The sequence below is a fragment of the Stigmatopora argus genome, chromosome 20 (genome assembly GCF_051989625.1).
Source record: "Stigmatopora argus isolate UIUO_Sarg chromosome 20, RoL_Sarg_1.0, whole genome shotgun sequence".
Lineage (NCBI taxonomy): Eukaryota > Metazoa > Chordata > Actinopteri > Syngnathiformes > Syngnathidae > Stigmatopora > Stigmatopora argus.
This window is the reverse complement of record NC_135406.1, coordinates 11,401,153-11,426,241: the sequence shown is the minus strand read 5'-3', so window position 1 is coordinate 11,426,241 and position 25,089 is coordinate 11,401,153. Positions and strand designations below refer to the sequence as shown.

General features: G+C 39.3%; 2 protein-coding genes and 2 non-coding genes across 4 annotated transcripts; 2 read left to right on the top strand and 2 right to left on the bottom strand.

The window, feature by feature from the left end:
• Window positions 1-150: 150 nt before the first annotated feature.
• On the bottom strand, window positions 151-11,082 carry LOC144065549 (uncharacterized). Its single transcript, XM_077588503.1, has 2 exons — window positions 10,649-11,082; window positions 151-2,749 (listed from the first exon to the last, which is right to left on the bottom strand). The coding sequence occupies exons 1-2, from the start codon at window positions 10,782-10,784 to the stop codon at window positions 984-986; spliced, it is 1,902 nt and encodes a 633-aa protein (XP_077444629.1). The 5' UTR covers window positions 10,785-11,082; the 3' UTR covers window positions 151-983.
• Window positions 11,083-12,239: 1,157 nt separating this feature from the next.
• LOC144066409 (U2 spliceosomal RNA) lies at window positions 12,240-12,425 on the top strand. Its single transcript, XR_013297578.1, has one exon. It is a non-coding gene; the product is annotated as a U2 spliceosomal RNA (small nuclear RNA).
• A 3,871-nt stretch (window positions 12,426-16,296) lies between these two features.
• LOC144066441 (U5 spliceosomal RNA) lies at window positions 16,297-16,408 on the top strand. Its single transcript, XR_013297606.1, has one exon. It is a non-coding gene; the product is annotated as a U5 spliceosomal RNA (small nuclear RNA).
• Window positions 16,409-18,579: 2,171 nt separating this feature from the next.
• LOC144065527 (uncharacterized) lies at window positions 18,580-24,974 on the bottom strand. The gene is made up of 2 exons (XM_077588459.1): window positions 24,399-24,974; window positions 18,580-22,989 (listed from the first exon to the last, which is right to left on the bottom strand). Exon 2 carries the CDS (start codon window positions 22,880-22,882, stop codon window positions 20,699-20,701), a length of 2,184 nt encoding a protein of 727 aa, XP_077444585.1. The 5' UTR covers window positions 22,883-22,989; window positions 24,399-24,974; the 3' UTR covers window positions 18,580-20,698.
• Between the last annotated feature and the right edge of the window lie 115 nt (window positions 24,975-25,089).

The window sequence follows — 25,089 nt, the reverse complement described above, 5'->3', positions numbered from 1 at the left end:
GAAAACAATATTTTATATATTAATTTGTCAAATTGTTCAAATTAATGTATTCATTTTCCTCTTAGTTTTAAATTTTAGCAAATAACGCTTCTCTTTTTTGTCACTTTTGAATTTGGAAGGCTGATTTTGTCAACAAAAAGACCCAAAAAGTTTTTTTCACCAAAAAGAGCTTTATTGGAACTACCAAAAAGATGACACGTTAAATCGGTTTAAAAACGTGATTCATCTTATAATATGACAAAAGTATAAGGACGTTGTAGTACTTATTTTGAGCAAATTCATTGTCTTTCACACCATATTTCTACTGTTTCTTAGATCCTAGATTCAATATATCAAATATTTTCATTAAAATGTATCATGTTTGAATAACACTCAATATTTTTATTGGATTTGCTAGCAAATTCAATAGACAAAAACTGCAATTTTTCAAATTTCTTAGGCATGTCTTTAACTGTGAAGACATATTTTCCATATTTTTACATCGCATTATTGATTATTTACTTTGTAATTTCCTAATTTAGGCTCTACTATTACGGATAGAATTTTGAAGTAAATAAAATCTTCAAAGACACTCAATTTTCTTATACAGTAATACCTTGACATACAAGTGTTCCAACAGACGAGACAAATTTGAGATATGAGCATACCAGATGTTTCCCAATTGTGAGTCGGTAGTAAATTAGAACAATTTTTCAAAATGCAAAATACAATTTTACTTTGATTACAATGATCTTTCATACAGAAATTGAAAAAGCAAGCAAAGCCGTCATTGGGCGCTCACTGATTATCACAACACATTTGCGCCTTTCAAGTCTATCCTTACGACAAAATCTCTGGCAAGAATCTGAGCAGGAAAAGGGTTTCTGACCAATGTGAGTAATTGTGTTTTTAAGATATTCCTGCCACAAATTGAGCAAAAAAAGGGCTTTTCTACTGTGCGGGTTGTTAAGTCTTCTTTTCAGGTTTTTCAATTGTGTAGCTTTTTAATTGGGCTGTTGTAGCGAATCTGTGGCCACAGACTGAGCAGGAAAACATTGTTCTCGAGTGTGGGTTAATACGTGTTCTTTTAAGCTTCTCCTTTGGGAAAATGTTCGACCACAAACTGAGCAGGAAAATGTTTTTTCAGCAGTGTGGGTTCTTGTGTGTCTTTGTAAATCTTTCTTTTGACAAAAGGTTTTACCGCAAACTGAACACGAAAATGGCTTTTCACCCGTGTGTGTTCTTGCATGACTAATTAAGTGATCCTTCCGTGTGAATGTTTGACCACAAACTGAACACGAAAATGTTTTTTCACCAGTGTGGGTTCTTGCGTGACGAATTAAGTTTCCCTTCTGTGTGAATGTTTGACCACAAACTGAGCAGGAAAATGTTTTTTCACCTGTGTGGGTTCTTGTGTGGCTTTGTAAATCTTTCTTTTGAGAAAAGGCTTTACCGCAAACTGAACACGAAAATGGCTTTTCACCTGTGTGTGTTCTTGCATGACTAATTAAGTGTCCCTTCCGTGTGAATCTTTGACCACAAACTGAACACGAAAATGGTTTTTCAGCAGTGTGGGTTCTTGCGTGACTAATTAAGTTTCCCTTCTGTGTGAATGTTTGACCACAAACTGAGCAGGAAAATGGTTTTTCACCTATGTGGGTTCTTGTGTGCCTTTTTAAGCTTCCCTTCTCTGTAAATCTTTTACCACAAACTGAACACGCAAATGGTTTTTCACCTGTGTGTGTTCTTGCATGACTATTTAAGTGTGCCATCTGTGTGAATGTTTGTCCACAAACTGAACACGAAAATGGTTTTTCGCCAGTGTGGGTTTTTGCGTGACAATTTAAGTTTCTCTTCTGTGTGAATGTTTGACCACAAACTGAACACGAAAATGGTTTTTCACTAGTGTGGGTTCTTGTGTGGCCTTCTAAGTGGTGCTTTAGAGAAAAGGCTTTACCGCAAACTGAACACGAAAATGGTTTTTCACCAGTGTGGGTTCTTGTGTGCCTTTTTAAGTTTCCCTTGTCTGTGAATCCTTGACCACAAACTGAACATGAAAATGGTTTTTCACCTGTGTGTTTTGCTGCATGACTAATTAAGTGTCCCTTCTGTGTGAAGGTCTGACCACAAATTGAACACGAAAATGGTTTTTCACCAGTGTGGGTTCTTGTGTGCATTTTAAATTTTCCCTTGTGTGTAAATGTTTTACCACAAACTGTACATGATAAGGGTTTCTCCCCAGTGTGGCTCCTCATATGTGTTTTCAAAGAAGACTTTTCCCCAAAGGTTTTCCCACACTGAAAGCATTTGCAGAGTTTGTCGCCACTGGGATTTTTCTTAACATCTTCAACATCAATAGTTGACCATTTGACACATTCGTTTTTGATTGGAGGTTGCTCTTCTCTTTTGCACTGTTGAGAGAACTCTGGCTCCTCCGCTTTAATTTGGGGCCATGCTGAGGCGTTTGCAGGCTCCGCCCCTCCGCTGGCCACGCCCAGAACATCTTCACCCTTGAAAGGCTCATCAGTTGACCATTTGAGATATTCCTCGTTTTTGATTGGAGGTTGATCATCTCTTTTGCACTGTTGAGAGAACTCTGGCTCCTCCTCCTCTTTAATTTGGAGCCATGCTGAGGCGTTTTCAGGCTCTGCCCCTTTGCTGGCCACGCCCAGATCATCCCACTTCACAGACTCACCAGGTGACCAGGTGACATAATCTTCCTCCTTTTTGATTGGAAGTTGCTCATCTCTCATTTTTTGTTGAGGGAACCCTGCAAAGACACGGAGATAAATGATTAAACATTTTCCAATTCAAATGACTGAATTTCTTGTTCACAGAAATGAAACAAAACAGAAGAGGGGGCCATACATTCATTTCGTCAGTGTTATGGCTGTCAGCCTGGGTATACATTATGTTGTAGGTTTTATTGTTTTTGTGTTTGGTTTTGATTTGCAGTTGCCTGGAGCTGTGGCGCCACACCTGTGGCGGAGCCCTGCCCAGGCCAACACAGCTGTGAAGACTTCCCACTTATCCCTCCTCCAATCACGGTCCACATCCTGACCTTACTTAAACCCTTCTATTTTTTAGTTCTGGGCTCGACTGTCTGGCATCCAGGTGATAACGCGGTGGAGTCCTTACTTGCTTTAGAAGACACTTGTCTAAAGTTAAGTAAGTTGTGTTTGCCCCAGCTTGACCTTATTTGTGAGTACAGACGCTCCCCTACTTACAAACGAGTTAGGTTCCGAGCGATTGTTCATAAGTTGAATTTGTTTGTAAGTTGATTCAGTGCTATATTTTGTATTATAATTTATGTTTAAGTATAAGTATACTTAAATAACACACATTGGTTTGTACTAAAAACATTTAATAAAATGGAGAGAATATGTACAGTACTGTATAGAGAGAGAGAGAGATTTATGTATTAGAAACTGGCCGAAAGAAGCGATCTAACGACGATTGCACAGTTTTCTTCTTTTTTTCATCATAAATGATGCGGTAGCACTGTATGGCATCATTCAATTGATTTGCAAACTTTGTGCAACGTTCAATATTTGGGTCCTGCTGCTCGATCTTTCTGTTTATAGATGGTACTGACGGTCGAACGATTCAAGTTGTATGCCCGTGCAACGCTCACCACTCTCATGCGCATCAAGCTTTGTTATTATTGCCACTCGTTTCAAATGAAATGGCTTGCCTCTTCCTTGCACCTCCCTCACTAGAAGCCTTTTGCTTTTCACCAACCATATTGAATAATGGCTGCACGAGATATTTCATGATAAAAATGAAAAAGGTTCTTTGCGCACTGATACGTCACGCACTTAGGCAACTTACGCACTGCAACGAACTGGGCAGAGGAAGGTGGATGCTGGGTGAGCTGAGCGCTCACAGCGCCAGGCGTCGGTATTAGCGGCGGAAAGAAGCACTACTCGGAAAAAGGCGCGCAATACAAAATCGAACTTACGAACATTTTTCGACATAAACGCAATTTGCAGACATGTTCGTATGTACCGTTGTTCGTAAATAGGGGAGCGTCTGTACTATATTCATTGTTATATAGCAGGGGTCGGGAACCTTTTTGACGAAGAGAGCCACAAACAATTCATATTTTCAAATGTTATTCCTTGTGAGCCATACTACGAATTTAAAAGTCAAAATACATACATGTAAACGAGTGCCTTTTCATTTTTTTTTGTAACTTCACCACTTTTAAAGTGGAAAAAGTGCATTCCAGAAGAGTCTACTGCAAAAAAATGAAGATTTAAGCAAAAAAAATGAAGATTAAAGCAGTTCTAAATGTAATATCTCAGTTCTGTCAACAGTGATTTCCAAATTTTAGCTCACAGGTTAGCAAAGAGCCAGATGCACCCATCAAAAGAGCCACATGTGGCACCCGAGCCATAGGTTCCCTACCCCTGTTATATAGGGTATTTATGTTTTGATAAAGTTAATTATTTTGGGCTGCATTGGGGGACTTTAGATAAGTTTATCCACCACCGGGGTATACATTTAGTTGTTTGCACTTAATTTGTTCCGGGACTGAGCTCGTATGTCGATATTCTCGTAACTCGAACGGACGTTTCCCATTGAAATGAACTAAAAACAAATTAATTTGTTCCAAACCTCTGAAAAAACACCAAAAACAGGATATTGGATTGGAAACAAATGTTTTATTTCTACTAATGGCCAGCTAGCTATTAACAAAGTAACACATAACTAGTGGTTTAATATTACTAAAATGTCTTTAATAGAACTAAAATTAGACGGATTTCGCGGAGGGTAGGGAGAGGGACATAGAGGGGGGGAAGCGTGGGAGACTTTTTGCACCGGTGAATCGTAATATAACAAACACATTTAAATGAACTTGGATTATGATGCAGACACACTCAAAAATAAGTTTAATCTAACCTTACACTAAACTTGATTCTAATTTTGTTTTACATTTTTATACCTTCTCCTGGCCAGGTTGGCTGTTTGCCCCGCCTACAACCTGACTTAGTATCGATGGGCTGTTTGCTGTTGTATTCCTTTCAAAATATTCCGAAAATGATGCACACAAATATCCTCACAATAAGATAATGCACGACCACTTGGCAACGAGAAGTAGTCTTGAATTAGCGATCACTCCCCTAATGGGAGCTAACAGGCTAAGGGGGAAAAAAACTGAAAAAAATGCAACGCTCCGCTCAGTGCCCGCAGACAACTTATAAAGAGGTAGTTGCGACCAGAGATATTACACGTAGAGTTGCAGGGGAGAGAGCCAGTGGCCCTGATATTCTTATGAGCAGCCAACGAGAAGTAATATACTATACTCCTCGTATTAGCGATCGCTCCGGCATTCGCGCTCAGTGATGGAAAAAACACTGAAAAAAATCCAACGCTCCGACCAGTGCTCGTACATATCTGTTATACACGAAAGAGATGCGGCAAAAAAGACAGTGCGCTCCAATGATAAACAGCCTCTCATGTCTTGGCCACCGGCTTTCTCGCATCTCGAAATTTTTCTCGTATCTAGAGATAATTATTTGCTCGAAATTGTACTCGTATCTCGAAATGCTCGTATGTAGAGGTACCACTGTACTGGGAATTTTAAATCTTATATACTTATATCGGCAGTGGTTAGGCTGGAAAGAAAGGATAAATACGCTGGTCGCTACACTAACGAAACTAAACTCAGGTGCCAACTTCTCCGAAAAGTAACAGAAACTCCGGGACACCGGACAACCTCCCTAAACTCTGGAAATCCCCCAAAAATGTCAAAGCAACTATTTCAGAAAAGTACCAAATTTCCAATTTAAATGCCTCGAAATTCACACCGTCGCTACGGCTTACGCACCTTACTTCTGCTTTTGATTCAACTGCACTGTAAAAAGGATGAATCCGGTAACATGAGTGCATTGTGAATCTTTTGAGTTACAAGTTCTGACAAATGATTTGTCTTGTGGGACTTAAGCGTGGGAATCGATCCGGAATCGATTGTACAAGCCGCACCCTTAAAATTGTTGAATTTTACAATTTCTCGCGTATAAGCCACCCCCTGATTCACAATTTTCACCTCCATATTTATAGGTTTGATCGGGAATACAAATGTTACTTTGAAGGGAAAATCTAAAGAAAAATCATCACAAGTGGTATTTCTGAGACACTGTATGAATCAAAAGCACATTATTAGAGTCAATATCATAAGGAAGTTAATATGTCTGTCTTTGTAAATGCAAAATATCAAATTATTCAATTTGAAAAAAGAAATGTGTATCTTGATGAGAACTTGATGCTTTCTAATTAAAGAAATTACAATTTTCTTACCAGAAGTATAAGATGTTGTGGCAGCCATATTGCTTCCAATATCAAAATATCTCAATTCCTTCGATAGTATTTTAGAACCATTCAGGCCAGTAAGGTAAAACATTTCAAAACATCCCAGGCGGGTGGCAAGGTATATGGCTTCCGTGTGCTCGCAGCGCTTTTAACCCTCAGAAACTCTCTCAATACTCAAAGAAACAGCATATTAGAGCTATACAGAGGAAATGCCTGACGTGAATGACAACAGAATGAGGGTGGGAACGCTTGGAAAATGGATTGAAGCCATGGATCGAACAGCTTTGCTATTGGATTACTACTAGATTGCTGACAGATTGCTAACGGATGGCCAACATTGTAGTTCGGGCAGCCAGCGTCGCACGAGTAACATTTGGAATGAATTGTCGATGCTGAAATAACAGCGAGGAGAATCAAAGGCTTGGGAGTGATGCATGTCGCGAGTTACAATGGATTGTGGAGGACTGGGCTCAAATGTCGGCCGGCCAGCACTGTTCGAGCTTCCGCCAAAGCTGGAATCAAGTTCCAGGAATACACAACTCTGACTGACAGTGGAGCCTAGCATGTTAAATGCCAAACTCTTTACATCAGAGTTTACCTTTGACCTCAATAAAGCATTACCAAACTTACCGTAATTACTCGAATATAACACGCAGATTTTTGCTATATAATTAATTCCAATAGTTGGGGGTGCGTGTTATAATCAATAACTAAAATAAATTACAAATTTTCGATCGAAAAAAGCATTGTCAAACTCACTGACGCACGGATTTTACGTCATCTCGTAAAGCCGACGCACGGATTTTACGTCATCTCCTAAAGCCGACGCACGGATTTTACGTCATCTCCTAAAGCCGATTGAAAATCGGAAAGCCGAGACCACCACTGCCCCCCTCTAGCCTCGTACTCGTCTCAGTTCACCCTCTCTCAGTTCAGTGTTATAATCAATAACTAAAATAAATTACAAATTTTCGATCGAAAAAAGCATTGTCAAACTCACTTTGACGCACGGATTTTACGTCATCTCGTAAAGCCAATCGGATGATGTGTTGTGGGAGGAAGAGGAAGTGGATGAAGGAAGCGTGGACGTTGATAGGATTCTCAACGAACAGATGTATGAGGAGACGGATGAGAGGACAGACAAAGAGAGAGAGGAATATCTGCAGAGACTATTTAAAGATTCTGATTTGGACTCTTCATTTGAAGGATTCTAATGAATAAATTTGTTTGAACAAAACAATCGTGAAACGAAGAAAAAAAGGTAAGATTTCTGATTTTCGTCAGCGGGAAATTTTAGGTGCGCACTATATTCGATTACTGCGTTTTTCCAGATGTTTTTGGCCCAAAATTACCTGCGTGTTATTTTCGAGTGCGCGTTATATTCGAGTAATTACGGTAGTTTTGCTCGTGCTGTCTTTAAAAAAACATGCCAGTGCCAAGCCTAACATACGCTAGAAGCTAGCATAACATAGGTACGCTAGCGGATAGCATAACATAGGTACGGTAGCGGCTACGTATACACAGGTACGCTACTCTAGTATCAAGCTAGCGCAGACATGGGCAAACTACGGCCCGCCGGCCATATCCGGCCCGTTAGGCCTTTTAATCCGGCCCGCCGACGTTGTCCAACTTATTTTATTTATATATATAGCTATAGCTATCTAGCTATCTAGCTATATATATCAGTGGCGGGCCGTCAGGGCCTTCAAGGCCTTCTCTGCTGGCCTAAGAAATATCTGAATCATATTATATTTTGTCCATCAATACTTATTATTCCAAATGGTCTGTTAGCTTCCTTTCATTGCTTTTCCCCCTGGTTGCACTGCTTCCAGATGTGTGTTTTCATATTGAAGCATTTAACCAATCACATTTCAGCCATTATTTGTTGCCAGATCAGATCTGCCTCAAAGCCTTCACAATCAGTTATTGCGGGCTCTGCTGCATTAAACTAGACTGTTGCTTTTAACCAATCAGATTTCGAGTTGGCAACCCCACAATGATTTTTCATAGGCGTTGGCATTTTGCTGGCTGGGACATGTCATTGCTTTCACAAACTATGATTGGCTAGTAGGCGGGCCAAAGCAGCCACAGATAGCAAACTCCACCCACATGGCCGACAGTGGCAAAAACAAATGAATTCTGTTGCAGATTTCTCTCACAAAGCTATTTTCCAGACGGACTTTTCCAGAAAAAAAATGGACATCATTAAGAAAGGGCGGTCAACTCCGAAGCTAGCAAGCCTGTTACAGCCGGGAATATGGTGTGCGCGGCACTTTCAGTGTGCTAACTTAGCTCCACAAGCAAATAGTATATTGTTGTTTTGATTTAATGCTATTTCCAAAACGGACTATGCCGGAAATATGACAGGACAGGCTCGACTTTCATCATTAGCTTCGATGGCAATAGGAAAGAAGGAAGAAAGAAAGGAGGATGGATATTGTGTAAAAAGGATTTTTGGTGAGTAAAATATGGCCATATTCCTAAATAATATTTCAATTGTGGGCCAAGTTCTGATATCTGAAAAGCTCCAGTGTTTGTATTTAAGCTCCAGTTTTTGTATTTAATCACAAAATGCTGCTAGGAAGTGGATTTTATCCCAGTTTAATTTTTGGCGTTTCACCATTGACGTCCATCGCTGTCTTTTCCCGGGAAAAATCACCCCCCTGGCCTGGTTGTAATGTCTCAAAAGCTCCATACATTATATATATATATATATTTTATATATACATATATATATATATATATATATATATATATATATATATATATATATATATATATATATATATATATATATATATATATATATATAAATAATATATATGCGGTCAAAATACAGGAAATCATTGGATGACCTGCATGAGCAATTCTGCTGTCGGTTTTGTGATTTTGGAAAAATTAACAGCTGGTGTCATGCCCTTTCTCACAAGACCCGGAAACAGTTCCACAGGAGTTGCAGTTGGAACTGATTGATCTCCAGTGTGACAAGTTCAACTCCCTGAAAGTCTATGCGTTTTAGGCTTCATTAAGTGCAGCCAAATTTACAAACATCCAGAAGATGGCACAGAGGATTCTGGTGTTATTTGGCTCTGCATGTGTGTGAACAGACCTTTAGTCTGATGAAAACCAAGAAAGCACCCTATAAATCCCAGATGAGTGATGAGTATGTTCATACTTTAGTCCTTTTTTTTCTGTTTATGTTTCATATGTACTGTTAACGGATGCAGTTTTTAATATGTATCGTATCTTGTGCTGACCCGGCCCGCCTGTCAAATTTTTAAAGTCAATGTGGCCCCCGGACCGAAAAGTTTGCCCAACCCTGGGTTAGCGCCTTATCGGACGAGGCATCCAATGTATTGACAAAAAACTGAAAATATACCCGCAAATGAGACTGCGCCCTATCACACGGTGCGTTTTATAGGTGTGAAAATACGGTATGTATATTTTCTCAGAAACGTGTGCAACATTTTTTTTACGGCCTTGCAACATTTTGTTCAGATTGTTCAAGTCTTCAGTAATATCAGACAAAAATGCAAGGCCCGGTAGCCATTCCTGAGAATGTAATTCCAACACCGGGTTTCGTTTTTTTCTCCATGGACTGTCTGATTCCTTCTTGTAGATCAAAGAAATGCCTCAGCACGGCCACTCGACTTGATTGTCTCACTTCAGTGTGGTATGGCTGGCTGCGGGTAGTGTTATTGCTGAGAAGTTTGTCAATTTGACGATGGTTCAGACCACTGGATCGGATGAAGTTTACAGTGCGATCGACCACTCCCGTGATGGGATTAATTTTCAGGGGCTTGCAACACAAGGCCTTCTGGAGCAGAGTGCAGTGAAATATCCAGAAGCAATCTCCATTTAGTTGTTGTACTTTCTCTCTGAACTTTATCACAACACATGCTTTTTCCCGACTATGGATGAAGCGCTGTCTGTAACCAGGCTGACAACATGAGTCCTGTCCAATCCATCTCTGTCCAGTGCAGCAACAACAGAACCCCCAATGTTTTTTACTTTTGTGGTGTCTATCATTGGCACCCACCAAGGATTAAACCGTCCATATCAGAACTGTGAGGCGGACGCATTAACCACTCCTTCACAGTGCCATCTCTAATGTGTATATTGGGGTGGACTTTTACTTTCAATTATCCAAACATATATTGTGCGTGGGCAATGCACGGGTGGCCTGATTAAATGTCTGACATCCGAGCCTGAAAAAATCTCCCAGTTCGGACCTGATTGGGGGAAATCCTGGAGATGTGAACGCAGCCAAAGCCTTTGCAAATGCAATATATTGCGACCCCGTTAAATATATCATGAAGAAATATTAATTGTGTAAAGTAAAGTATGAACGTACCTTCGAGTTTGTGAAGAACAACTTTAACTTGCTTCATTTTGCAAACAATGGAATGTTGATGAAAAGACAGATCCTCTTTCACGCCATAAAGTTCCTTCTGAAACTTTGCCGCAACCGGCGTCGTTCTCGCAGACATTTTTAACACTTTTGTGTGTTCGCTTGACGACGTACTGATGCAGACGACGTGTTCCTATGTTAGCTGCCAGCTAGGCTAGGCTAAAGTACGACTCCCAAAACGAATTGAAGATAAACGGACTGACGTTCGAGTCCACAAACTATTTAATGTTGAGCATGTTGTCGAGGTTTCGTTTCATTTAAGTTAAATTAAATTGAGGAGAAACAAGAGGCGTACAAACAAAAAGTTACAACCAAAGCCATGTCGAAACGAACGCCGCCATCCCTTTTTCTTCCTCTTGAGGTTTTACGGTCGCTGGCAGCCAACATACTGGAGCATTGTCGCCCTCTACTGTCTCAATACGTCACATTGCCAAGTTCTCAATTCAGATTTTAGACAGAGGAGGGCGATAATGTTACATTTGGTCTCTAAATGCCACAGCGTGACACTAAATCGAAAAGCTGCATTTTGAGAAAAAGTTAGGTAAATGTTAAGAACATTTAAATGTTACATATGTGTTTGAGCTTATTGCAAGCAACAAATAACACATTTTAATATTAAAATATAAGGGTTTTAAGGTTATTTCAAAATTTACCACTGCACCATCACGGATCAGGAAGAGATTGCTTTACCTTTGTAAAATCCTTGGATTTACTTTAATTAAGGTAGTATGGCAGAGCGGTCCAAGGCGCTGGAATTAGGCTCCAGTCTCTCAGGAGGCGTGGGTTCACATCCCACCACTGCCAATATGTCATGAGATATTAATGGTTCTTTAGTTGGAGTGCTTATGGCTTCTCACTAACCTGGAAACTAAAATGAGAAAACCACTGATGAGAGAGCTGAGTCCCAAACACACTAATAGGAGTGTCGAGTTTGCACACTACTGTGTTGCCGAGAGCACCTCTATTTTCGCTTAAATCATAATGATTTTTATGAGACTCATTTTTGCATATCCACGGTAGAACAATGTTGCTAAAGAATTCAGAGATTTTTTATATTTTAAGTGTGGTAATACTAAAGTAAATGCAGGCATTTTCAGGTATGCGGCCCAGTGGTGCAAGTGATAACCGTGTCGGTCTCACAGCTCTGGGGTCCTGGGTTCAAATCCAGATCATCTCCATCTGTGTGGAGTTTGCATGTTCTCCCTGGGCCTGCGTGGGTTTGAGTATGGGTGTGAGTGTGCATGGTTGTCCGTCTCCTTGTGCCCTGCGATCGGCTGGCCACCGATTCAGGATGTCCCCCGGCTTTGGCCTGGAGACAGCTGGGATTGGCACAAGCACCCCACACGATCTTATTGAGGACAAAGCGGTTCAGAAAAGGAGATGAGATGAGTTTCCCTGTTATCACACTAAACGTGTATCGTTGTAGTTTGTTGTATACGTAAATGTATGTTACTATTGACATCCGATGTGTGTTTCCACTATTTTAGGTTGAATTATCTGGAATGAAGTCGTCCTTTGCGCCTGTTTAAGGAATATCGCTTATCGGCCTTTTGACTAAGATCAAGTGTGGTATCTGTTCTTATCTGTTTAATATCTGTCTCCTAAATGGGGATCAAATATTAAATTGATATTTGGGACTAGGTGATGGAATAGGAGCTTGATCCTTCCACTCCACGCATCATCCTTGTACTGCAGTATCTCCATGAGAGATGCAAACCCCTCTATTTGTCAAAATACATATACTAACTTTTGAAATTCCTAAGTTTAATGATTGAAACGACAGAAGCGAATCTTAAATGTCATATATTATTCATGAGGATGAGGGGTGATTTCAATTAACAAATTAAAGCCTTTCATTTGTAACAAAATCTAAGTTAAAAAAGACTGTATAAACATTCACATCTTATATAATAATATATCGGTTTGACGATCATCACTTTTGCCAGTACAGCTTGTGTTGGAGTAATCATTATTATAAATGTGTTTGCAATGCTTATTTAGGAATATAAAGCCTTATAATATATATGCTTACTATATTAATCAATATATTTGCTTATTAGGAATAGTAATGCTCATCCTAAATGTGTAACTATATTAAACAATATATATATATATATATATATATATATATATATATATATATATATATATATATATGTGTTGATCGCTTTTATGTTAGAGTTAGAATTAATATGTGTTTTCAACGAAGACAAACGCTTACTCCAAGGTCACTCTCCAGGACAGCTGGCTCCAGCTAGAGACTTAACAATTCACTGAGTCCTTGCTCCGAGGACTGATTACTGGAAGATACGCCTCAACCCTTTCCCCAGATACAAGTTCCAGGATCTACAAGGACTCTTAAACTACTTTGTTTACCTTATAATGAAAATATTATGCAATTCCTCACGCCATTGTTTGGGTGCCTTGTTCAACTTTTATGCTCACTTCGGCAATTCTCGCACTGTTGTTTTTCTAGATTACATAAACATGTTTTTCGAGTGTCGCGATTAAATACAATGATTCAGTTACTGCAATTCAGAATGCCTTGTGGACTGAGAGGACGTCACAAGGTATCTCCTTCGAAGTTGTAAGCAGTTATGTTGAATGATGTTTTTCCTTTTTTAATTAAATATTACTAATAATGATTTAAAAGGTTTGAATCATTATTCCAACAGCTTGTTTAAATGCCTGCTCAGCGTCGAGGTGCCACTCTTTTTGCTGTAATATGAAAGCAAAGCGCCACATTGACTACATTCAGCGAAACCAACGCAAGTTTCTGTAGCATATTCAACAATCAATTTGAAGCTTTTCCACACCTCACTTTTACCGGTGTATTTGTCATTTCACTTCTCCTGTCTGTAGTTTATCCTTAACTTCTTGCTCCCCCATATTGGGGATACCAGGTCAAAATAGATGCGGACTTGCGGACGGGAAGATTATTAAGAGGGCAGCCTTCACGTGACGTGCGCAAAGCATGCTCTGGCTCTGCAACTCCTGTTTAATCCAAATTATTTATTTTTATCACAAGTATTGTTAGTTTAGTGAACACATTGTTTCATTATACCAGTGGCGGGCTGTCAGGGCCTTCAAGGCCTTCTCTGCTGGCCTAAGAAATATCTGAATCATATTATATTTTGTCCATCAATACTTATTATTCCAAATGGTCTGTTAGCTTCCTTTCATTGCTTTTCCCCCTGGTTGCACTGCTTCCAGATGTGTGTTTTCATACTGAAGCATTTAACCAATCACATTTCAGCCATTATTTGTTGCCAGATCAGATCTGTCTCAAAGCCTTCACAATCAGTTCTTGCGGGCTCTGCTGCATTAAACTAGACTGTTGCTTTTAACCAATCAGATTTCGAATTGGCAACCACACAATGATTTTTCATAGGCGTTGGCATTTTGCTGGCTGGGACATGTCATTGCTTTCACAAACTATGATTGGCTAGTAGGCGGGCCAAAGCAGCACCCGAGGCAGCCGAGATCGCAAACTCCACCCACTATGGCCGACAGAAGCAGAAGCAAAAACAAATTGATTCTGTTTGCTCACAAAGCTAGTTTCCAGACGGACTTTTCTAGAAGAAAAAAAATGAACATCATTAAGAAAAAGCGGTCAACTACAAAGCTAGCAAGCCTGTTACAGCCGGGAAAATGGTGTGTGGGGCACTTTCAGTGTGCTAACTTAGCTCCACAAGCAAATAGTATATTGTTGTGTTGATTTAATGCTATTTCCAAAACGGACTATGCCGGAAATATGACAGGACAGGCTCGACTTTCATCATTAGCTTCGATGGCGATAGGAAAGAAGGAAGAAAGAAAGGAGGATGGATATTGTGTAAAAAGGATTTTTGGTGAGTAAAATTACAAATATGGCTATATTCCTAAATAATATTTCAATTGTGGGCCAAGTTCTGATATCTGAAAAGCTCCAGTGTTTGTATTTAAGCTCCAGTGTTTGTATTTAATTACTAAATGCTGCTAGGAAGTGGATTTTACCCCATTTTAGTGCAATTTTTGCCGTTTTGCCATTGGCGTCCATCGCTGTCTTTTCCCGGGAAAAATCACCCCCCTGGCCTGGTTGTAATGTCTCAAAAGCTCCAGTATTTGTATTCAATCAATAAATGCTGCTAGGAAGTGGATTTTATCTAATTTTAGTGCATTTTTTGTCATTTCACGTATGGACGTATCGACATTCATCGCTGTCTTTTTACCGGGGAAATGATACTCCGGGCCCGGTTCTGATGTCTAAAAAGCTCCAGTATTTGTATTTAATCAATAATTGCTGTTTTCGGCTGGATTTTACCCCATTTTCGGGCAATGTTTGCCGGTACGCCATTGACGTTCATCGCTGTCTTTTCCCGGGAAAATCACCCCCTGGCCTGGTTTTAATGTCTGAAAAGCTCCAGTATTTGTATTTAATCATGAAATGCTGCTAGGAAGTGGATTTTACCCCATTTTTGTGCATTAATTTATTGATTATTTTTTATGTGTTGCAGCTGTAGTTGGAATAATGATTCAAACCTTTTAAATCATTATTAGTAATATTTAATTAAAAAAGGAAAAACATCTTTCAACAAATTCTGCTGACAACTTCGAAGGAGATGCCTTGTGACGCCATCTCAGTCCACAGTGCATTCTGACGAGCGGCATACTCTTCGGTCCATTTAGCGGCACATAACCAAAACATTCAAAGGTAATCTGATTTAAACAATTGCATACGCAAAAACAACTGTCTCAACTGTTTTGAACAATTGTATAAGCTCAACCGAATAACATCATGAAGGTTATAAAAACACTGTCACAACAATCTGTTTTTATCGGAACACCTGCGTAAGAATTTGCACAATAAGCAAAACAACGGCATTATTATTTGCACCAGTAAGCATAATAATTTCTTTATAAGGTAAACAAAGCAAAGCAGTTTAATGTAAACAAAGCAGTATTTTCAAATCTGCTGCTGGAGTCTTCGTCATAACATTTGGTAGAAGTGTCCGTAACGCCGTGACCTCTTTTCCTTCGCCCTTGAGGAGTCGACTGTGCAGGAAAAAAGTCCATCTTCCCATGACTTGATTTATAGCCTTACTACTTATTGAAAAATGCTTACAACACATATAGAATATTCCATAATAATTCTAACACAGCTGTAGCTGCAGTAGAGGTTTTATAGCCATAAAATAGTTTTTGAGGGTTGGATTGATACATTGAAGGCGCTACCAGAAAATGCACCGCCCGCCACTGCATTATACATTGTTATAAATATCTATTTAAAAAAAATAAAAAGTCAGTGAGAGAGACGGGCTCCATTTTGGATCATTTGGTTTAATTACTAATTTCACTACAACATTAAGTCCAACCCGTTTACACCCAAAGGATGCACGTATGCCCTGGATCATATTATATCACAATGCTCTCCAATCCCCTGGCTGCCTCATACAGGTGCTGAAACGTGATTGGCTGCATAATACAGCTTCTGCAATGTGATTGGCTGCTCAATGGATTGGAACCACGCACTAGTTTTTAGTGCTTTAGCCTGTATTAAACTACTATTGCGGATATAGACGTAGTTCGTTCTGTCAATTCTTCATCAATACACTCTTGCTTCTCTTCAAATCGCACAAATCTTTCGCCTTTTACTAAAGATTTATGTGGAGAGGAACAATAAGGTTTTCAATCAAATCTTTGATGCTCTGTGCTAGCAAAGCTTCCTGTTTCTGTCTCAACTAAATATGTAGTATTTAATATTAATCTGGGTTAAAGGTTTTTTCACACAATTTCACTGCTTGCATTTTTGCAGTGTTTACGTCCTCAAGCATCTGACTTTGTTCAATGAAGTAAAAGTAATATGTGCATGTTGATGTTAATTCCTGAGTGTTTTAATCTATATTATTCTGACGAGGCGGTTTTCAGGTGTCCGTTTACCTCTTGAACTTTGTATTTAAAAAAATACCGTCTAGTATTTGGTTTTCAATTTTCGAAGCATAATTTTGTTAGACATTATAAAAATGTGATTTGTAGAGAAGTGCTATTTTGTTCTAGTTGTATTTTGATTTGTGCCTTTGTTCAGACTTTTTTTGTTTAAAATCATTATCTCGACAAACTAAGAACAAAAAATTATCACACGAATTAAAATTATGACTAACCCCAATTAGCAGATTCATGCAATTTTTTAATGACTGCATTAATGTTCTGCACAACACTAGATGTTAGTAGCAAAGTGCATATCCGACCAAACAAAACAACAGGAACTGTGTGGGGGATGGGCTCCATCGTCAAGTAGGATACTCCAAACGAGCATAATTCGTTCCGGGACTGAGCTCGCATGTCGATATTCTCGTAACTCGAACGAACGTTTCCCATTGAAATGAACTAAAAACAAATTAATTTATTCCAAGCCTCTAAAAAAAACACCAAAAACAGGATATTGGATTGGAGAAACATTTTATTTGTTCTAATTCACCATCTATTAACAAAGTAACAAATAACTAGTGGTTTAATAGTACTAAAATGTGTTTAATAGTAGTAAAATTAGACAGAGATACTTTTTGCACGGCAACACGCTCGTAACATAACAAACTAATTTAAATAAACTTGGATTACGATGCAGACACACTCAAAAATAAGTTTAATCGAACCTAACACTAAACTTAATTCTAATTTTTTTGACATTTGATATCTTTCTTCTCCCGTGTTGGCTCTATTTGCCAGTCAATATTGACAGTTGTTTGATTTTGTCTTCCCTTCAAAATATTCCCAAAATGATGCACACAAATGTCCTCACAATAGGATAACACAGGACCATTTGCCAACGAGAAGTACTATACTCCTCTCGTATTATCGAACAAGCTCCTCCGCCATTCGCATTGGCTAACGGGAAAAAAAACACTGAAAAAATGCAACGCTTCGCCCAGTGCTCGTGGAGACATTACACGAGGTCCTTGCGACGGGAAAGACAGTACGCATGAAGTTATTATGAGCAGCCTCTCGGGTCCGCTGTATGCTCGTATATCAACATTTGTCTCATATCTCAAGATATATATTTGCTCGAAAATTTACTCGTATCTCAAATTGCTCGTATGTCGGGGCACTCGTATGTCGAGGTATTACTGTACTGTAATAAATAGCTAGACTGGTTTCCCCCATATACAAACTTTACTTACTTCTCAGAAGTGAACATAAGGTCGACTTGATTCCAAAACAATAGAAAGACTGTGTAACCTAAAAAAAAAAGAAGGAAAAAATACAAAAGGAAAACCAAGCTGGATACTTCACAGGAGTTTAAAAACCACCTCTCCCGCCTGGCACACAAAAAAGGGCACTCGTTCCCTTCAATAGTTACATTCACATTCAAAAACAAATAAATAAATGTATATTTTTAAATAGAATTGAACCACCATCTTCCCCTGTTGGCAAGAATTAACATATTAAGCCTGTACCCTTTAGTTTAGAGCAATTAAGCCATATAAAATGCATGCTAATCAAGAACTCCAAATTCATTCAATAATGTGAATAATACCCCAATCTAGTAGTGTTTTGCAAACATTTAACATTACATTCCCTTTGTAGTTTGTCCTATAAAACTTTCTTACTCAATGTTTTTCCAATAGTTACACATAAAATAAAAATTTACCAATAATCCCCTTCAACATAAAAAAGATAAAAACAATTTACCGTTAATTACAGACATGAAGTTACCGTATTTTCACACCTGTAGAAAGAAAACAATCTTTTATATCATAATTTGACAAATTGTTCAAATTAATGTATTCATTAAATCTGAGCAAATAACGCTTCACTTTTTTGCTACCTTTGAATTTGGAAGGCTGATTTTGTCAACAAAAAGACCCAAAAAGTATTTTTCACCAAAAAGAGAGCTTTATTGAAACTACCAAAAAGATGACACGTTAAATTACAGATTAAAAAGTGTAAACAAGATTTTCAGAATGCAAAATACAATTATACTTCGATTACAATGATCTTTCATACAGAATTTGAAAAAGCAAGCAAAGCTGTGATTGGCCACTGCTTATTACAACACATTTGCGTCTTTTAAGTCTATCCTTACGACAAAATCTCTGGCAAGAAGCTGAGCAGGAAAAAGGCTTCTGACGTGTGGGTAATTGTGTTTTTAAGATATTCCTGCCACAAATCGAGCAAAAAAAGGGCTTTTCTCCTCTGCGGGTTGTTAAATCTTCTTTTCAGGTTTTTCAATTGTGTAGCTTTTTAATTGGGCTGTTGTAGCGAATTTGTGGCCACCGACTGAGCAGGAAAACATTGTTCCCCAGTGTGGGTTATTAAGTGTTCTTTTAAGCTTCTCTTATGGGAAAATGTTCGACCACAAACTGAGCAGGAAAATGTTTCTTTGCCAGTGTGGGTTCTTGTGTGTGTTTGTAAAGCTGGCTTTTGAGAAAAGGCTTTACCGCAAACTGAGCAGGAAAAATGGTTTTTTGCCAGTGTGGGTTCTTGTGTGGTCTTCTAAGTGGTGCTTTTGAGAAAAGGCTTTACCGCAAACTGAACACGAAAATGGTTTTTCACCAGTGTGGGTTCTTGCATGACTAATTAAGTGATCCTTCCGTGTGAATCTTTGACCACAAACTGAACACGAAAATGTTTTTTCACCAGTGTGGGTTCTTGTGTGTATTGTTGCACTTCCCTTCCGTTTAAATGTTTTACCGCAAACTGAACACGAAAATGTATTTTCACCTGTGTGTGTTCTTGCATGAATTGTTAAGTTTCCCTTCCGTGTGAATCTTTGACCACAAACTGAACACGAAAATGGTTTTTCACCAGTGTGGGTTCTTATGTGGATTTTTAAGGATTCATTGTGAGAAAAGGCTTTACCGCAAACTGAACACGAAAATGGTTTTTCACCAGTGTGGGTTCTTGCATGACTAATTAAGTGTCCCTTCTGTGTGAAACTTTGACCACAAACTGAACACGAAAATGTTTTTTCACCAGTGTGGGTTATTATGTGGATTTTTAAGGATTCATTTTGAGAAAAGGCTTTACCGCAAACCAAACACGTAAATGGTTTTTCACCAGTGTGGGTTCTTGTGTGTATTTTTACATTTCCCTTGTGTGTAAATGTTTTACCTCAAACTGAACATGAAAATGGTTTTTCACCAGTGTGGGTTCTTGTGTGGTCTTTTGAGAAAAGGTTTTACCGCAAACTGAACACGAAAATGGTTTTTCACCAGTGTGGGTGTTGGAGTAATCATTATTATAAATGTGTTTGCAATGCTTATTTAGGAATAGAAAGCCTTATTATAAACATGCTTACTATATTAATCAATATATTTGCTTATTAGGAATAGTAATGCTCATCCTAAATGTGTAACAATATTAAACAATATATATCTGTGTTGAACGCTGTGCTTTTATGTTAGAGTTATTGGCATTAATAAAAGCCATTTTAATGAATGCCTTGCTAAAGTGAGGACTGTGGTTCACATCAAGAGGACAGGGAATGGCCATGGGCATGGAGAGGTCTCAAAACAATTGCTCTTGGGAACTGCGAACTGTTTTCGGCTTCGGAGGACTCACGACAGGTGCTCTTGGGAACTGAGGACTGTTTTCGGCTTCGGAAGATGGTCTCACAACAAGCGCTCTTGGGAACCTTGGACTGTTTTGGGAAGCACCTCTTCACTGAAGGGTTCGCATCGAAACTCGCTTGGGAAGATTCGACAGGACCTACAATTGTTTTGATAACTGTAAAAAAATGTTGTGAGACTCTACGAATGTTTAGACTTCTGTGGGGCATGGCGTTAAAATCTTATGAATAAATTAGCGAAACGGACTTCGAGTTGTTAGAATAATCTTGACCGGCCGAGCGGGATGATGTATTCTCTTCTTGCAAGAATTAAATGGTGATGTGACTACAGATGCCTTTTTTATTGAAAGCTGAATTTGGAAATACCTAAGGATAAACCTAACATATGCCATCCGTGTGATGTTAAGTTTTCTTTTCAGGTTCCCTTCTGTGAAAATGTTTGAACATTAACTGGGCGGGTCATCAGTGTGGGTTCTTGTGTGGCTTTTTAACTGGTGCGTTTGAGAGAAAGCTTGACCACAAATCGAGCAAGAAAAGGGTTTTTCACCAGTGTGGGTTCTTATATGGCATCGTAAGATTCGCTTATCTGCGAATGCTTGACCACAAACTGAACATGAAAATGGTTTTTCACCAGTGTGGGTTCTTGTGTGTATTTTTAAGTTTCCCTTCTGTGTAAATCTTTTACCACAAACTGAGCACGAAAATTGTTTTTCACCTGTGTGGAATATTTCGTGCCTATTTAAGTGTCCCTTCTGTGTAAATGTCTGACCACAAACTGAACACGAAAATGGCTTTTCACCTGTGTGTGTTCTTACATGACTAATTAAGTTTCCCTTGTGTGTGAATGCTTGACCACAAACTGAACACACAAATGGTTTTTCACCAGTGTGGGTTATTACATGTTTTTTTAAGCTTCCCTTCTCTGTAAATCTTTTATCACAAACTGAGCACGCAAATGGTTTTTCACCAGTGTGTGTTCTTGCATGACTAATTAAGGGTCCTTTCTGTGTGAATGTTTGACCACAAACTGAACACGAAAATGGTTTTTCACCAGTGTGGGTTCTTGTGTGCCTTTTTAAGGTTTCCTTGTGTGTGAATGCTTGACCACAAACTGAACACGAAAATGGCTTTTCACCTGTGTGTGTTCTTACATGACTAATTAAGTGTCCCTTGTGTTTGAATGCTTGACAACAAACTGAACACGCAAATGGTTTTTCACCAGTGTGGGTTCTTGCATGATAAACTAAGCTTTCCTTGTGTGTGAATGCTTGACCACAAACTGAACACGCAAATGGTTTTTCACCAGTGTGGGTTCTTGCATGACTATTTAAGTGTCCCTTGTGTATGAATGCTTGACCACAAACTGAACACACAAATGGTTTTTCACCAGTGTGGGTTCTTGCATGATAAACTAAGCTTCCCTTCTCTGTAAATCTTTTATCACAAACTGAGCACGCAAAGGGTTTTTCACCAGTGTGGGTTTTTATGTGGATTTTTAAGTTTTCATTTTTAGAATAGGTTTTACTGCAAACTGAACACGAAAATGTTTTTTCACCAGTGTGGGTTCTTGTGTGCCCTTTTAAGGTTCCCTTCTTTCTAAATCTTTTACCACAAACTGAACACAAAAATGGTTTTTCACCAGTGTGGGTTCTTGTGTGCCCTTTTAAGGTTTCCTTGTGTGTGAATGCTTGACCACAAACTGGACACGAAAATGGCTTTTCACCAGTGTGGGTTCTTGCATGATAAACTAAGCTTTCCTTGTGTGTGAATGTTTGACCACAAACTGAACACACAAATGGTTTTTCACCAGTGTGGGTTCTTGCATGACAAACTAAGCTTCCCATTTGTGTGAATGCTTGACCACAAACTGGACACGAAAATGGCTTTTCACCCGTGTGGGTTCTTGCATGTCTATTTAAGTTTCCCTTGTGTGTAAATGTTTTACCACAAACTGTACATAAGGGTTTCTCCCCAGTGTGGCTCCTCATATGTGTTTTCAAATTACACTTTTTCCCAAAAGTTTTCCCACACTGAAAGCATTTGCAAAGTTTGTCGCCACTGGGATTTTTCTTAACATCTTCAACATCATCGTCAAAAAGCAAGTCGTTGCCATCTAATAAAGGAGCAATTAAATTTTCTGCTCGCCATCCTTCTTTAGAGCTGCCGTTCAGAAGCTCCGCCCCTCTGTTGGCCACGCCCAGATCATCTTCACTCTTGAAAGGCTCACCAGTTGACCATTTGATACATTCCTCGTTTTTGATTGGAGGTTGCTCTTCTCTTTTGCACTGTTGAGGGAACTCTGGCTGCTCCTCCTCTTTAATTTGGGGCCATGCTGAGGCGTTTGCAGGCTCCGCTCCTTCGCTGACCACGCCCAGATAATCCCTTTTAACGGACTCACCTGGTGACCAGGTGAAATGATCTTCCTCCTTTTTGATTGGAAGTTGCTCTTCTCCCATTTGTTTTTGAGGGAACTCTGGCTCCTCCTCTTTAATTAGGGGCCATGTTTTGGTGTTTGCAGGCTCCACCCCTCCGCTGGCCACGCCCAGAACATCTTCCCTCTTCACGAACTCATCAAGTGACCAGGTGAAATAATCTTCCTCCCTTTTGATTGGAAGTTGCTCGTCACCCATTTGTTGTTGAGGGAACTCTGGCTCCTCCTCTTTGATTTGGGGGAGCTCAACTTCCCCTTCAAGGTCAACAGACTCCTACCCATCAGCACCAAGATCATTTCTGAAACCTGCAAAGATACAAAGATAACTGATTAACCATTTTCTAATTATAAAATAACTGAATTTATTGTTCACAGAAATGATACCAAACGGAAGAGGGCGCCATACATTCATTTCGTCACAATGCAGTACTTACTACTGTAGTATTCTCGTCAACAGCAACATGAGTTTAAAACTGTTTATAGGTGCATTTTTCAAAGTATGGCACTATTGGTCAGAAAAGTTTCTTCACTGGTGATGTAGCTCCTTAAAATTAGTCAAATCTTTTTTGGAGCCTTTTCATTGTAAACATTCTCTTATGTTTTAGATTTTAATTCAGTTAAAATGCTTTCGCCAAAGGGGAGGCATTAAAAAAAGCATCATCTTTTTTTCAGTAGCGGGTTTATTATTATTTGGGGGATTAATGAGATTGAAATAGAGGTATAGTCTGATTGGACACTCTAAATTGCCCCTAGGTATGAGTGTGAGCGTGAATGGTTGTTTTTCGCCTCGTGCTCTGCGATTGGCTGGCCACTGATTCAGGGTGTTCCTCGCCTCTGGCACGAAGGCAGCTGGGATAGGCTCCAGCACCCCCTCTACAAGATTTAGCATATCAGAAAATGAATGAATGAATGTTGGAATTAAAAACAGTGGGAGAAGCCCAACGTAGCCTCGGCAGCAAACCTCGACTGGGTAGATGGTGCATTTCCAGACAATTTTCTGGCACTCGGCTGCCAGATTCAAGTATTCGGCCTTCTTGCGCTCGAAGGTGGTCTCGATCCCCTCCTCTGATGGTACTGGTATGAGGTGAAGCGCTCTTGCCTTGCAAGGGCATACAACAATGTCTGTGCGGAGTGATGTAGTGATGATTTCTGATGATAGTTAACATTCTGTTTATTTATAAGCTGCATTTGAATTTTAGCATTAAATATGAAGTACTTTCGCAGGCCGCACCACGGAGTAGCAGTGGGCCAGATTTGGACCTCGGGCCGCAACTTTGACACCATTGTTTGAAGGCTGCTCTCGTTGTTGTTTAGTGCATCTACATCGCTATTTTTTGAATTTTCAATTTAGAGCATGCAAATAAGTATGATGTCCCTCAAGCATGTAGCCAAAAATGGAGGGCGAATAGCAGGGATGACTCTTTAACGCCTCTGGGGGGCGCTCGCGCTTCGCGTAATTTGAAAAATACATTGTTTGTTTGTGATAAGGATACAATAAAAGGAAAGCTACTGTTTAATGCCGTTGTTAAGTATTAACACGCGTTGAGACTTATTCTTTCCCTCCTAGAGTGGTTATATTTAAATAGAAATATAATTTATTACGTCTTTCTTCGAATGGTGCTAGTGCAAATTCATGAAAATGTACGTACGCTACTATAGTGTCATGTCAATAGAATACCTTTAAGGGACTATATGGAAATAAAACGTGAACCCACCTTCTAGTCTATGAAGAACAACTTTCTCGTGCGTCATGTTCCAAACTGTCGATTGCTCGTGAGTTGAATGCTCCTGTTTGACCTAAAAAAGTTCCTCCTGGAGCTTTGGCAGTTGTGTTCTTGCCGACATTTCCACACGTGAATTCTGATGATGGCGGCGGCTTTGATAGCTGCTAGCTAGGCTGACTACTAAATTAGCCAGGAAACCTACAACGAGTTCTTCGTCGACTTGTTCCTTTGATAGCTGCTAGCTAAACTAAAGCATAAACAATCTCTTCGGCGACTTGTTCCTTTGATAGCTGCTAGCTAAATTAAGCTAAAGTATAAACAAGCTATTCGACGACTTGTTTCTTTGAAAGCTGCTAGCTGGGCTAAGCTAAAGCAGGTTATGCTGATAAATAGTGATGAACGAGCGACACTGGTGCGTCAGCACTGTGCCGAAAAGAACCACGTGACTGATACAGAAAATGTATCGTTTGGCCAAAGTGTTTAGTATAAGGAAATAAACTTTATCAAAGTGTCGTGGGTCTGTTGGATGGACTTTTACGTAATTATTGATAATTCTGAATTTCTCCCAGTGTGGAATCATTTTGATCGTATCATGAAGGATTTGTTCTGCGCATGCGCTTTAAGCGTGTGTGTGTGTGTATATACACACACACACACACACACATATATATATATATATATA